The sequence below is a fragment of the Hydra viridissima genome, unplaced genomic scaffold (genome assembly GCF_058129835.1).
Source record: "Hydra viridissima isolate aposymbiotic clone 2 unplaced genomic scaffold, HvirCarnegie_v1 scaffold_13, whole genome shotgun sequence".
NCBI lineage: Eukaryota > Metazoa > Cnidaria > Hydrozoa > Anthoathecata > Hydridae > Hydra > Hydra viridissima.
This window is the reverse complement of record NW_028324312.1, coordinates 8,736,040-8,752,214: the sequence shown is the minus strand read 5'-3', so window position 1 is coordinate 8,752,214 and position 16,175 is coordinate 8,736,040. Positions and strand designations below refer to the sequence as shown.

Below are 16,175 nucleotides of genomic sequence, written 5' to 3'. Positions count from 1 at the left end.
GTATTATTGTAAATGCTTAAGTCAAAAATACATTATTGTTTAATAAAAGTTCGCATGATTTTAGTCTGCGTAGCATCGTGGATAGCTGATAAATAAACTGAAAGCAATCAAGGTTCGATGTGACACTCGTCGATACGTTCACTAAAAAAAGTTTCAATCAAAATTTTGAACTATGTGTAACACACAGTTATAACGCCTAAAATTAAATAGGTAAGAAGCACACCTATCGAAAACATTTAGCAACCAGTTTAATGTCAAATCAACGCATTGAGGAACAATAATGGCTTCTTTTCTTGTTGGTTTAATATTGCCGAATATTGTCAATAGTATTGAAATCATTTCTCCGACCTCAATTAAACTGTCATTTTTGGCTGATAAGTCGTGACGTTGGAAAGCTTTCAATTTGGCAATCCTTCCTCATGTTTTTCATTTAAATATTGCTTAACCACTTTAGCAGTGTGTTTAGGATCGTTATCTTGTTGGAACACGAATCGTTCACCAAAATCGTCGATGTGAGGTTTGATGTGAGGTTCGATGTGAGGTTCGATGTGAGGTTAGTGCCGCGATCCGCATTTTATAATGATGAATCCTTTTTTTTGGCGAGTAATTGAACTTTAGTTCTCTATATTGGTGATCTCAGCATTTTATAGATGATGGTACTGTATACATATATCTATATACACACTCCTGTCCATAAGTTTGGAAGCACCTATCGCAACTACAGATATTAAGAGAACAATGTGTCAGAATAATTTTGATTGATGACTTTAATAAAACAAATCGATAATTTTATGTTATTTTATTAGTTTTAATGAAAAAAAAAATGTAATAGTATCAAAAATTATTACTAAAATAAAATGCTTTTATTTAAATCATCTTTTCGTCAAAATTGCCACCTTTAGTTTTGACTATCGCTTGGCAGATACGTGGCATGCGATCAATCAATTTTTTTAAATATTCCTCATCAATATTTTTCCATATGTTTTGGATTGCCTCCCAAAAATCATTTTTACCCCTTGGTGGAGTTTTTCGGACTTCTCGATCTAAATGATCCCATAATAACTCAATTGGGTTACAATCAGGACTCTGCGGTGGCCAACTCATGACCTTAAACAATCCTTCCTCATGTTTTTCATTTAAATATTGCTTAACCACTTTTCATTTAAATATTGCTTAACCACTATAGCAGTGTTTTTAGGATCGTTATCTTGTCGGAACACGAATCGTTCTCCAATTAATTCGGTTCCACAGACTAAAATATGCTCTTTCAAAATCTTTAAATAGACTTCTTTTATCATTTTCCCGTCAATTTTGGCAACTGATCCCACTTCGCTACCACCAAAACAACCCCAAACCATTATATTCCCATCTCCATGCTTAATTGTTTACATAGTACATTACTCCAGCATTCTTTCTCCTACTCGACGACGAACAAATGACCGGCGTTTATTCACAAAAATCTCAAACTTTGATTCGTCTGACCAAAGTACTCGATTCCACTCTTCTACCGTCCAATTCTTGTGTTCTTTGGCCCAGACTAATCTTTTTTGTTTGTGGACGGTTGTAAGACGTGGTTTTTTAACAGCCACACGACCTCTAAGCTCTACCTCAAGAAGTCGTCTTTTTACCGTCGTTGTACTTATTTTTGTGGTATGATGTTCATTAAAATCAGCTGCTAAATCTGGCGCTGTGCGTCTACAATTTTGTAAAGAATTAATTACTGTGTAATTATCCTCTTTTTTCGTAGTAGAACGAGGTCTCCCTACTCGTAAAGATCGCAGAAAGACCCTGTTTCTACTTTTCTTTTAATCGTTTTACGGACACAACTCTCTGAAATGCTGAGGCGTCGACCAATTTCTCGATTAGAAAAGCCTAAATTATGAAGGGTCCGAATTTCTATACGTTTTTCTAAATTTATCTGCCCTCTTTTTGCCATTTTAAACAACGAATCTTATAACAATACTAAAATAAAATAATTAATTTGAAAAAATGAGAAATAAAGTTAAAAAAATTTTCTTACCAAAAATTGATAGTTCAAATCGATTAAATTATTAATTTTCAAAAACTATAGATTTATTAACTTTTTGAAACAGTAAAAAAAAAATATCTTAAAACACACTCAGCTTAAAAGTTTAACTAATAATGAGAATAGACAAAATAAAGAGTTATCTTATTTAAAAACTTATTTATTTTACGATACAAGTGGATATCGCTTAAAAATGTTTCTGTTCAATTTATTTTGTAAATAATAACAAATTTAATATTCTAAGAATATATTTCTTTTAAAAACATCTCATTTAACTATGTTCTCACAGGACTTTATGATGAGACCAATGTAGACAGTCTTAATTAATTTTATTTATGAGTTAAAACGCGTTTGTTTATTTTTGTAAGGTGCGTCCAAACTTACGGACGGTAGTGTATATATATATAGATGTGTGTGTGTGTGTGTGTGTGTGTGTCAAGCTGCGTCACGTGGTGTTGAATAAAAAAAAAGAGTTCAAAATGGTTGTCTTTTTTACATTAACGATCAACTCGCAGTAAAAGCGGTTGATGAAAAATGGTAAAGAAGGTATAAACTGGTTGTTTAGTGTAATTGTATGTCTTTATAAACTAGGCAAAAAGCTGCTTTATTATCTTCATGCTTAATCTAACTATATAATTTGCATTGCAGCTATTTACTCAGTTGTTTATCAAAAAGTAAAGTGAATAATGCATATAATTTATATTCCTCTATAACAGCTCTTGCTTCAAAGAGAGCATGATTGTTTTAATTCAAGTTCAATATAAAAAATTTACTGTAAGTTTTGATAGCTCATAGTATAACTAATATGCAGCATTTGTAATATATTTTCAAATCATTAGCAAGCTACTTTTCGTGGATAAAAACAAGGAAATCTGAGAGAAGGTTTTAGGAGTTAAATCTTGTTAAATTCTGCAATAAAGTTGCTTCCAGATGTGTTGTACATGTACATGTAATTCACCTACATTTATTCACATTTTAGAGACATTAAAATAATGATAATTGAATTAGATGGCGCAGGCAAAACAACTATGGCTACAAGTTTAAAAGGAGGTGATGTGGCTTATTTAAATGCATATATATGTGTGTGTGTGTGTGTGTGTGTGTGTGTGTGTGTGTGTGTGTGTGTGTGTGTGTGTGTGTGTGTGTATATTTATATATTATGATCACTTGTTATTAGTAGCAGTTTATTAAGTTACGCGAAAAAAACAAGCATCACTAATTTTATATATTAGATCTCTTTCATAGAAGGTACTTTTCTTAACGCTTTAGTAAAAGAAAAGCATGAAAAAAATTTGCCCCTAAAGCGTATAATGCTGAATCATCTTTCAAACTCTATTACTTTATTACTATATTCTGATCACTTGTTATTAGTAGCAGAGTTAATTTAGCCTCAAAATGATTTTCTCTAGCGCACTGTAAATTGCTGACTCTTTCTTTGTTTTTTTATGATAAAAACAAAGAGATTATTCATTAACATACTTCAAAGATTGTTTTACTTCAAGTTCAATATGAAGATTCAGCATTTTGTTTATCTACCAAGCGGAAGAAAAGTGAAAAAAAAAATCAGAAAAGAAATCAAGGTCGAACAAAAAGAAACACTGGTATCATCCGGAAAAAATTTAGAGTAGCCAACTCCTGGACGTTATGATTAAAAAATTAAGCCAAAGAAAAAGGGTAAAAGGAAAGAACTGGTTAACTCTCCAGATCCAAATATTCTGGATAGCAACAATTTGATGAAAGCAAAGTTCCTATGCAAACCAAAAAGTAATAGAGTTTGAAAGATGATTCAGCATTAAATGCTTTAGGGGTAAATTTTTTTCATGCTTTTCCTTTACTAAAGCGTTAAGAAAAGTACCTTCTATGAAAGAGACGAAACGAGCAGAAAAAGGTGAGAGACTATTCCCTATAGTTTCAAAAAAAGGAAGGAAGTAAACAAACAGAATAGCTCCGCTATTTATCATCATCATCATCATCATCATCATCATCATCATCATCATCATCATCATCATCATCATCATCATCATCATCATCATCATCATCATCAAACTTTTATATATTTTATATATCTTTGTATATTTATCTTTTATATTTGTTGTATATATCTTGTATATTATTTGTCTATATTTTTTATATACTTAGTATATATTTCGCATGCATTTTGCATGTGTTTTGTATATATTTTACATGTATGTATTTGGTGGAAATAAATGATACCTTGTGTTATTTGCAAATTGTTACTAAAGGTGGTGGTCAATCTTATAGCTTGAAAAAAGTACAATTCTTCGATTTCAGATTCGGGAACTGGAAATAGTGACACGGTCAAATTTTAAACAAATATGGAGGTTGTTGAAGCACACAGACATTTTTTAGCCTAACTTTTAGCGCATGGACGAACGGCGCACTATGCATCGCCAAGCGGAAATAGGATTTGTACATATTGTTTAGTGATTTTTATACTTAAACGACGTCCAGACGAGTTAAAGATAAAATTACATACTTCTTTAAGTCGTCTTATGTTGGGTGGGTGATTTCGGTTTTCATATGGAAAATTACTCTGATTAAAATTCTAGACCGAAGTAAGAACTATACAACTAGCCACGCAAACTAAAAACGTAAAAAATAATTACTCACTCTGTCTCAGTCAATAATGAAAGATGTACACAATGGAAAACAAAAAAATAAGGAATATCAATGACCAGCAACTCAACGCTGCATTCGTACAAAAAATATATTACTTAAATCATTTTAAAAATTATTTTGCAAAATATATACAAAATACATACTAAGCATATACTCACTTTTAATAAAGTATATACAAAAATATACAAACTATATACAAACTTTATACAAAATACTGCATCACTAAAACAAAACAAAAAAAACTCTGAAATGAAAATTCGCGATTTCTAATTTCATCAATTTCAGAAAAAGGAAAAATTGTAGATAAAAAAAAATAAATGTAACTACAGCTAAAATAGCTTACTTCCTTTCAATTTGATTGGCTCTCATTATGAAATTCATGGCCTTTTTTTCTCTCGACTCAAACAAGCCTGATTGTTCTTGAGCACTATTAGTACTTGTGCAAGTAGGCGGAGCTGTTCTGTTTTAAATGTAGGGAAGTGTCTGACTCGTTTTTTTTTCTGCTTTTTTTCTGCTTTTTTTCTGCTTTTTTTCTGCTTTTTTCTGCTTTTTTTCTCCTTGAATTTCTGTTGAATAGTATCGAATGAAATTGTAAATTAAACTTTCTCTTTAAAATCAAAAAATAGTTTACACTAAGATAGTTTACACTAAAATAGTTTACACTACGTTGAGCAGTTCGTAAAGTACAGTACACTGTAAGGGCCTCGGATGAGCAACTTGCAAAAAAGTAGTGTTCGGCACAAATTCAAATAGTTTGATCAAATATGCGTCAAATGTTTGAAATGGCCAAATTCAAATCTTCCTATTTTGAATTTAGATCAAATTCAAATCTTTCCAAGATTTGATGTATATTTGAACGTTATTTAACTTATTTCATTTATTAATTTTAGTTATCTGAATCTATAAATTTTATTCATATTGCAGCATTTGTTACTATTTTTCACACATTACAGCTTCTTTTATTATTTTTAATCCAACCAAGACTTCAAGCACTGGCAAGCTTGAATGGTATCTGCAGAGAGAAGATTTCTTTTGTCAGTAATAAGATTTTTTCCTAATGAGAAGAGCCTTTCTGATGATACAGATGTAGCAGGAATGGCCAGGTAATCTCTGGCCATTCTGGATAGGTTTGGATATTTGTCAGATCGAGATTTCCACCAAAGTAATATGTTGCTATTATTGCCGCCATCTATCTTACTTGTATCATTACAATAGTTTTCAAACTCATTACATGGGTTTGATGAAACACGCGATTTGAACGGGGTATATTTTGAAACGTTTTGAATGCTTGTAGCAGTTGTACCATTGCTTGGGGCATAATTGATTTGATATTCACAATTGACTGTGTCCATAATCTTTGTATACGACTCGCTGTTTGCGCCCTTATCATTTTTGTAATATTCAATACCAAATCTTGGGTCCAGGACAGTGCAGATAGTAAAGCAGTCACTAGTCAAATTATAATATTTTGACATTTTTGCGAGCGCTGCAACTGTAGAGCGGTGTAGATTATCTTCAGGGTTGGTTTTTGTGGTCATCCATTCAGTAATGTGATCCAAAAGAATATTGAAGAGAGGAACCACCAAAGACAATGTGGAATATGAATCACCACTAATGAGCTGGGTAAATTCCTTGAATGGTTCAAGATACAAAACAATTGTTTCAAACCTGTTCCAAACATCTGCTGAAATTGATAGACAACTGTCTGGATTGTTTGCAGTTGAGTCAAAATCGCAAAAATACGCAATGAAACCAACTTTTAATTCCATTGCTCGTTTAAGCATATCAGCTGTTGAGTTCCATCTTGTAGGGACATCAAGTATTGGTTTTAAGGTGCAATTTGATTGCTGGAAACCTTTGAACCTAGAATATGATTGAGGACTGGATCGGATTTTTTTAATTCCTGTTCTAAGTTTTACAAGATCATCTTTCAAAACATCCAAACCTGCTTGCGCGCCCAAATTCAGCACATGAGCAAAACACCGGATATGCTCAAAGGTGGTTTTAATTTCGTACTTGGAATTTAAAATATCCATAAATGAATTATTATTGGAAGCATTATCTAAGGTAATGCCCATTCCTTTGCTTGTAAGACCGAATTCAATCAAAACTGACAAGAATGCATTAGATAAATTTGAACCTGAATGGGAATCAGGCAAGGATTTGAAATCAAGAGTTTTGGCATGTAGGTTCCAGTCTTTGTCAATGTAATGAGCCGTTATGCCCATAAAAGCAATGTTGTTGGGTGATGTCCAGCAGTCAGTGGTGAATGAAACCTTTGAGTCAAGATTCAAAAAAAGGGTCTTTAGCAATTGTTTTTTGGTGTTGTAAGTGTCCATTATCTGGCTTTTTAATTGGCGCGCACTCATGATTGACAAATTTGGTTTCAGTAGAGTGAGTAGTTTACGAAAGTGGCTGGACTCTACCTCATTAAATGATTGATCATTCTTGACAATCCAGCTAACTAAGTATTCATTGAATAGATCTGGAGAATAAACGATTGGTGTCATTATCATGTCATCTAAACGTCGTTGCTTTGGTTCTCTGTCCCCAAGTAATTTGCTTTTGTGTTGAGAATTTAAATGGTTCATTAGATTTGTTGTCCCACCTTTATTGTAAGCATACTTGTTCTTGTGCTTTGGACAATGCTAGCATATGGCCTTGGTTTTGTCATGTTCATCAACTGTGAAATGATCCCATACAATTGATTGTGAACGTTTGGTGGTTTTTGTAACAGAAAAAGATTCGGGTTCTGGATTATCCGACATAATTAGGAATGTAATATATATTTCTGAAATAGATACATTTCAAGGTTGTTTACAAATTGTAAATATACTAATATTAAGTAAACACCTAATGAAAATGATTAAAATAATAATGGTTTAAATAATAAAAATAATATTAATAATAATGATAACAATAATAATAATTATATATAAGTCACTTGTCTTTATAAATACAATAGCTACATAAACAAAGTTAGACAGTTACAAACAGTTAAAACTGATAAAACGTAAAAGTAAACAATGACATATAGCAACTATTATAATGAAAAATAATTAATGAAAATAAGAATAACGAATATTAAAATAAATTTGAATTTGAATACACGACGGAAAATACAAACAATAGACAAACATACAAGACAATATACAAAAACGCACAGAAAATTAATAAAATTAAAAAAAAAAATTCTTTGCTTTCAAGCAAGCCATTATTATATTTTTTTATTATTTTCTTTTTTCGAATGATTGTTTCCTTCAATGAATGTTTTTCGATTCGTTATTGTTTTACTTTTTCCATTTTTATTGTGGTTAAATTGTATTTGCAATTTTTTCTTTTGATTTTTACATATATTTTTTTCTACGTTTTTTCTTTTAATCTTGTACTTTGTTTACATTTCTTTTCTTTTTTTCTTTCTCTATGCTCTTTACTTTTTCTTTAATATTAACAAACTTTAATTAAAAACTCTTTTTTTTTTTTTTTTCCGTTATTGAAAGGCGACCGCCATTCCGGAAACCACTGCAAAGACCCCGGAATAAAGTGATATATATGTTTGCGGGCCTGTAAAATTTGGCGTTTTTTTTTCAAACGCAAAAATTGAGAACAAAGTGAATATTTGAAAATCAAATCCAAATCCTCCAGATATTTGTCAAATCAAATTCAAATCTATCCCCTCAAAGAACAGTTCAAATTCAAATCTTTAAAGGTTTGACGTATATTTGATTTTGCCGAACACTACAAAAAAGGCAACAATTTTTCTTTGCTATGGCTTCATTAAAGATAAATGCTAACAAGTTTAGATATTTAACTAAAGAAATTGAAGTGCAATCAGTTACGCACAAACAAATTTTAACTGTTGGCAAAAGAATCGAAGAGAATTTCGAGAGGAGCAAGGCTGCAAACTTCAAAGATGATTTATTGCAACACGAGAAAAGTTTGTTGGAGAAGATCAGTAAGGATCATCAAGTTCTCATAGAAGAACAAAAAAAGAGACACGACAAAGAAATAGATCGCGTTAAAAAAGAAAGCGTTGAAAATCTTAAAAATGCGCTAAAACACGAAGCTATTCGAGTTGAAAATCTCACCAAAGCAGTTGTTACGGATTTTTTTATGAAAATAATTTCTGACGAGAAAAAGAAGTTTGATAAAGAATTAGTTACCATGACGGAAAAGTTTAAAGCGGAAAAACAAGAAGCAATCGAGGAATGTGTTAAAGTTCAAACCGATGCTGCTAACATGCGATTAAAGAGAGTTCAAGAACGATACGACAACTTGTTAAACCAAGTAAACTACGACTGGAGTGAAATACTTCAAAAAGAGAAATTAAGTACTGAAAGAATGCTATGTGAGCAATTAAGCATCCGAAAAACCGTGGAAGCTTCTTACGAAGAAATACTAAGATCTAAAGTTGACGGTTTGAATGAAAGTTGGGAGAGAAAGATGTTTCAACTAATGGAAACTAATAAAGAATTACAAAGAGAGAATTCTTTGTATAAAAATCAAATCAACGAGTTCAAGAAAAAGTTGAATACTGCGAACAGCTATGTTGATAAAGTTTTAAAAGCGTTTCAATGTTTTGTTGACGTTTGTCCAGGCTTTTGCGAAGGACAAGGGGAGTACGTTTTACAGGACCTTATTCCGCATATTGCTGAAGATTGATAGTTTATTCATCGCCTCTTTTTACCTAATCGAAGAAAGTGTTCAGAATATCAAATGGGTTCTCTTACTTTTCCCTCGAATTTTTAACAGAAAACTATTATCCTTCCGTATTAATTTCCTGTAGTTTATCCAATTTTTTTGGTAACTATTTTATATGATATTGTGCCATTCCCACACGATTAAAAAAAGTGCATCTTGGTTTTTATTATTTTACTGATGGTCAAAAATTAAATCGTGCTTCTCTTGCCTAGAGTCTCCCAAACCCCGATTTAGGGGTTTGGGAGGCTCTAGGAAGAGAGAAGTACTGGGTCCGTTGCAAAAATGTTTAATTGATACCTTTATAAATTTATGAAACTTTATGCCGTGAATATATGAAATAATTTCTTAGAATTGCAACTTTTTAGAAATACTTTAGTGCTTTACAGTGCACGATGGGATATCGCACGGCCAAAAATCAAGAAAGGGACTTACTATAAATATGTCTGATAGTGGGTTTTGTTACTCACACCCTTAAGAAGATTTTTTCAATTTATGAGATTTTAAATGTGACAGACTTGACGTTAGCAGCTACTTAAAGTTCGGTTTTTTAATACATAATTGATAAAACTTCTTTTAATGGGTTGCAGTAATTATTATTTCTTTATGCTATAGCTCAATTTAACATAGCCATTATATACATCGTTGAAAAGGCTATCAAAAAATTTGTTAAAAAGATAATTGTTACTTCAATTTTTAAGCATTGAAAGCAAATACCAATTGGAAAAGTGCTAAATTTCAATATTTTGATGGAGAATTAAAGAATTGATATAAACTGTGACTTTTCAATATTTTATTTTTTTTTATTCTATAGTGTCAATTAAACGGTAAAAACTTTTGAAAAATTTAAGATTTTTCGAACGAAAAAAAGTGTTTTCAAATAAAAATCTTTTTATCATTCATCACGGAAATAAAAATAAATTTGAAAAACAGTAAACTTTGAGCTTAGCAGATAAAATGTCAAAAACTCTGATAGCATTTATAGAATCAGATTGAATTAACGGCTCAAAAGTTTATATTTAAATTTTGTTAACATTGACGAAAACCGAAAAATCGATGTGGACAAGAATACTGAAAGTGCTGATAATGAACTTTGTCTTGAACTGTGTACAATTTATATTCTTACTGTGCAGTTTGAAGTCCAAGGGAAATTATTCGGATGAGTGATTAATCATCAATTATCAATATGACCTTGTTTTTTTTTTACCCTTTACCTAGAGGTCGTGTCGTTAGTTGATTGTGCTCTTATGGTTGAAAGGTTTGTAAAATTTCTGAAAACGAGAGTTTCTGTGTTTAAAGAATCAAAAGTGAGATACGAGCGTAAAGTAGAAAAGTATTCAATAAAAAAAAAGAATCATTTTTGTTTGGGACTGAATATGAACATCGTTATTAAGAATCCAAAATCGAGCGAGATAAGGACAGCTGGAGATTCTGCTATCAAACTCATTCCGATCGGAATTAGAAAAATCGTAAAACTGGAGAGTTTTTTTGGATCTGACAAAATTAGCGTAAACCCGATGACCCCAAATTTGCTCTACTATCATTACCTTTTTTTCGAATTGCGAATACTTGCAGGCAAAAATATTAGCGGATTCATTCAAAATTAAAAGAGATTATTCAGTTAGTTAATTGTTTCACATTTTGTTTTATTTACATTATGGACAGTTGTGTAAACTTTCAACTTAATGCAACAAGAAGAACAAACTTTGAAAAAAGGAATGTAAGTAAACCTGATATCTTTATCTGAATTATACATAATTATTTTCAATTATGAATTTTTCTTATTTTAGTGTTTGTGTTCAAATATTTGTTTTAATAGTTAATTTTATAATTCAAAATCTTCTGCTCAAACATTTTACCATTTTGACATCTTCTAACTAAATCTAAAACACTTTCAATTTAATTTTAGCCTGTTGTTAAACATGCTGGAAGCTGCTAGAAAGTGAGGAGATGTTATATTCACTTTATGCTCAAACTGCTGTGCGGCTACTTTAGTGCTCAACCTGGAAAGAATCTCTAGTTAACATTCTTCCAACAGGCCATTTTCTATTATCATCCCCGTTCTATTAAAGTGTCAAAAGGACAGTACTGGCAAGTGCAATATTAATATTACCTCATTTGATAAACATTTGAAGCAAGACATATATGAACAAGATGCCAGAGACAAAGATAATATTCATTAATATATGTCTTTCACTTTGGCAACGGCACTTTCACTTTTAGTGTGCCAAAGTGAAAGACATGTCAATAGTTATTCTCTTTGTTTTTATCATGAAGAACAAACAAAGAGTCAGCAAATTACAGTGCGCTAGAGAATCATTTTGAGACTAAATTAACTCTGCTACTAATAACAAGTGATCAGAATATATAAATATATATATACACACACATATATTTAATGTCTCTAAAATGTGAATAAACGTATATGATTTACATGTACATGTACAACACATCTGTAAGCAATTTTATTGCAGTATATAACAAGATTTAGCTCCTAATACCTTCTCTCAGATTTTCGTGTTTTTATCCACAAAAAACAACTTGCTAATGATTTGAAAATATATTACAAATACTGCATATTAGTTGTGCTATGAGCTATTAAAACTAACAGTAAAACTTTTATATTGAACTTGAATTAAAACAATCATACTCTCTTTAAAGCAAGAACTTTTATAGAAGGCTATAAATTATATGCATTATTCACTTAAGGTGGAAAACCCCTCAGAAATATGAAATTTTTGAAAAAAAATATTATTTTCTTGTTTTGTGCAAAATTTATCAGAGATTCACAATCTGAAAACCATTTTTGAAAATTCGCTATAGATCTTCAGTAAAATAGATTTTATTGAACCCTAGTATTTTAAGCGTCCTTAACAACCGCCATAGCAACGGCATTATTTTTTATCTTAACTAAAAAATATTCCAAAATCCTATTTTTTTATATGAAAAGTATATCTTATCAAGTAAATTGTATTTTCCATTGTTCAAAACAACTTTAGTATAAAAACAGTTACTGGAAAGCTCATAAATATATCATAAATCTTCTACAATGGCTAAGGCTTGCAGAGTTAAACAAAGAACGAAAAATAATAAAAGGAAAAAAATATTTAATGTAAAAAAGAACTTAGTTGTAAATAATGTTGATATGGATGTAAATATGGAATCAAATATTGTAGATATGAACATAAATGTTCCTGGAAGTGTTGAAGATGTAAATGTAAATATGGAGAAACCAGTTGATTTTAACTTTATTAATTCTGATGAAATATGTGCTTCTGCTAGAAAAATAAAAAAAATTTCGTCATCAAGACCAAAGTTATCTAGTAATATAACTACTGGATACCGTTTTATAGATTTAGAAATACTAAATTCTGTAGTTTCCACCCTTAGATGTCCAGAATGTATGTCATCTAAGTTGTTTCTCTCTGAAAATGAAAACAAGAGAAAAGGTCTAGCGTCTTCTCTTAATGTTAACTGCTGTGTGTGTGATTATTCAAGAGAATTTTACACCTCAACATTGAATATACAAAAAAGTTTTGATAATAATACCAGGGCTGTTTATGCTATGAGATCATGTGGTCAAGGCTATTCTGGATTCTCAAGATTTATCTCATTAATGGACATGCCTAAACCAATGACTGCTAATAATTATAATAAAATTGTTATTAAACTAACTAATGCAGTAAAATCTGTAGCTGAAGACACTATGATGGATGCTGCTAAAGAACTAAAAGACTTGAAGAGTGATCTTAGTTTAAATTCTATTCCAGACCATGTGCCCAATGTTATTGATGTTGCAGTATCATGTGATGGGACTTGGCAGCGACGAGGATATTCTTCAAACAATGGTGTTGTTTCTGTTATTTCGATGGAAACAGGCAAAGTAATAGATGTTGAAGCTATGAACAAGTTAAGTATACAATTTGGTTTTTTGTTTTTAGGTTTGCATATATGCATATATATTATATTGCATATATGCATATATACGTTTTTGTGTGTGTATATAAACGCCTACCTAACTTGATATATATATATATATATATACAATACATATATATATGTATATATATTACATACTATATTATATACATATTACATATTATTATATATATTACATATTATTATAGATATATTACATACTAGAAAGATTGCTATTTTCTAAAATATGAAAATCTATTTGATGTTACATACTTCAGATTTTAATATGTTTTTCTCAAAATATAGGTATGTAAAGCATGTTTTCATAAAGAACATCTAAAGAAAGAAAACCCATTAGCCTATGAAAAATGGCATGATAGACATAAATGTACTTTTAACTACCAAGGACTACCTGGTGGAATGGAGCCAGAGGGAGCCCGCAGAATATGGAGTAGATCTATTGAAAAACATAATCTACGATATACTGATTTCTATGGTGATGGAGATAGCAAAGGTTATGATGCTGTAAAAAATGTTTATCAAGGTGTTCTTGTAAATAAACTTGAATGTGTTGGACATGTGCAAAAAAGAGTAGGAACACGTTTACGTAATTTAAAAAAAAAAGAAAAAGGTCTTGGTGGTCATGGAAAATTGACCGATGCAACTATTGATCGTCTTCAAAATTTTTATGGCATTGCAATTCGTCAAAACAAAAATAATTTAAATGCTATGAAATCTGCTGTAAGAGCTACACTTTATCATGTTGCTTCATCAAAAAATGAAAATTTACATTTTCCTCACTGTCCAGTAGGTTCAGATAGTTGGTGTCGGTATAATCGTGACAAAGCAAACCATACCTCAACATACAGACCTGGTCCTGGCTTACCAATATCAATTGTTTGGAAACTTAAGCCAATTTATGATGAATTAAGTAGTGACATTCTTTTAAAAAAATGTCTGCATGGCCTTACCCAAAATAACAATGAGTCTTTTAACATGACAATATGGGAGCGTATACCTAAAGGCCATTATGTCTCGCTTACAAATCTTCAATTTGGCACTTTTGATGCAGTTGCCCATTTTAACATTGGTAGACAAGCTAGTGTTTTAGTTTTAGAAAAAATGAATTTAAGACCTGGAAAGCATTTGTTAGAAGGATGTAGGAAAATTAATCAAAAGCGATTATACTTAGCCAGATACAAAAACACAGAACGAGCAAAGAAACGCAGACAAGTAATTCGTGGAAAAAAGAAGAGTCGATATGACAAATCTCTTGAAAAAGAACAAAACCCATATCAAACTGGTGCATTTTAAGATTTAACTTTTTCATTATATATAGATTTGCATATTTATTTACACTATTTTGAAATTTTTTATGTCAGCATTTTTAAAAGCTGTTTTTCTCAGATGAGGAGTTTTTAAGACGCCGGCCAGCATATCTTAATAACTAAAAGTGGTGTTAAGCTAAAATTTTAGATATGAATTTATTTGATTGTTTGCTGTGATTTAAACGCGACAGATTTTTTTAAAAATTTAATCCAGTCCTTAAATAGGTCAACAAAGTCATAAAATTCGGTCAAATTTTTTACATGTACTTCGGTCCAATATATTAGCCTATTAAAAATTATTATGAAAAATATGCTTCGTTCATATCACAGAACTACCTTGTTAGAACAAGTATGCAAAAAAGATTTTGTTAAAGTTGTGTACATCTTTAGATACATTGGCCGGGGTCTTTCAATATTTTGGTGTATTTGGCACCTGCTACAGCTACCATTTTACCCAAAAAAAATTTTTTTTTGTTTTTTTCACTTAATTTTGTTATTTACTTTATGTATATGAAGTTAAATTTATAAAATATTGATATTTACTCAAAAAAAAATTTTCAGGGGTTTTCCACCTTAACGTTTTGGTAAACAGCTGTGCGTAAATGCGTGAATAGCTGGTATGTAAAATAAATAACTGGATTAAATATGAAGATGTTAACTCAACTCTGTGCCAATTTAATCAAGAATACAATTTATACATTCTTTACTATTTTTCATCATTGCTTCTGCCTGCAAGTTGATCATTAATGTAGAAAAGACAACTATTTTGAATCTCTTTTATACTCAATACCACGTGGCGTAGCTTGCTTTTCACTATGACAACGAACAAAACCCGTTTAGTACTTGAAGTCCGTTTAAATATATGATTAACGAGCGCACTACGAAGCTCAAAAAGCAGCCATAAGTATTTTTTTTTTAAATCCACCATTCTTATCAATTTTTTTTTTTTATTATTTATTAGCAAATATATCAAATGATGAGAAAAAAAAATAGTTTTGGGGAGGCTCTCATATCTAGTATTCTTTTCAGACCAAACATTTTTACCAGAGGGTAGAAAGTAAAAAAAGTGTGCGAAAATTTGCGCACTTTTATACTTTTTAGCATTGCAATTTTTTTAATTTAGATGATTTATTCAATTTTTTTTTTTTATCATAAATCCTTATTTGGGCATTCTTTTATCTGTTTCAAAAGCAAAAAGCTTAAAATTTTGAAGCTTTTGTCAAATAAGTAATTAAATAATCAGGTGAAAAAGTAAATTTTCCGATAAATATGATTTTTGAAAATATAATAGCTCAAAAGTTCCACAGAGTTCCACCATCTTCCACCAAAAGTTCCACAGAGTTCGACCACTTTCCATCTAAAATGATTTTCTCATCCTTGGGAATCTTGTCATGGAAACCAAAAAATTATTCAGTCGCCCCAAATTGCCCGAAATGGATTTATGGGCCATAAGTATGAAGACATTTTTTATCATTTTTTACGGTCAGTATAAGTAAGAAAAAAAGAGGTTACATTAAAAGGAAACCTATCCTTGGTGCATCATGCCACCCTCACCTCCTAAGCTT

The 16,175-nt window shown here is 30.8% G+C and overlaps 2 protein-coding genes across 2 annotated transcripts; both read left to right on the top strand.

The window, feature by feature from the left end:
• Positions 1–8,433: 8,433 nt before the first annotated feature.
• Positions 8,434–9,328, top strand: LOC149880328 (uncharacterized). Its single transcript, XM_090070025.1, has one exon. The coding sequence runs from the start codon at positions 8,435–8,437 to the stop codon at positions 9,326–9,328; it is 894 nt and encodes a 297-aa protein (XP_089926151.1). The 5' UTR covers position 8,434.
• Positions 9,329–12,302: 2,974 nt separating this feature from the next.
• Positions 12,303–14,658, top strand: LOC149880327 (uncharacterized). The gene is made up of 2 exons (XM_090070024.1): positions 12,303–13,305; positions 13,614–14,658. Exons 1-2 carry the CDS (start codon positions 12,414–12,416, stop codon positions 14,594–14,596), a joined length of 1,875 nt encoding a protein of 624 aa, XP_089926150.1. The 5' UTR covers positions 12,303–12,413; the 3' UTR covers positions 14,597–14,658.
• The last annotated feature ends 1,517 nt before the right edge of the window (positions 14,659–16,175 follow it).

Bases quoted from the DNA above. Each gene is read 5' to 3' on its own strand.
- LOC149880327 (XM_090070024.1), top strand. From the start codon at position 12,414: ATGGCTAAGGCTTGCAGAGTTAAACAAAGAACGAAAAATAATAAAAGG. The intron at 13,306-13,613 runs GTTTGCATATAT...GTTTTCATAAAG, and splicing joins ATTTGGTTTTTTGTTTTTAG to AACATCTAAAGAAAGAAAAC.
- LOC149880328 (XM_090070025.1), top strand. From the start codon at position 8,435: ATGGCTTCATTAAAGATAAATGCTAACAAGTTTAGATATTTAACTAAA.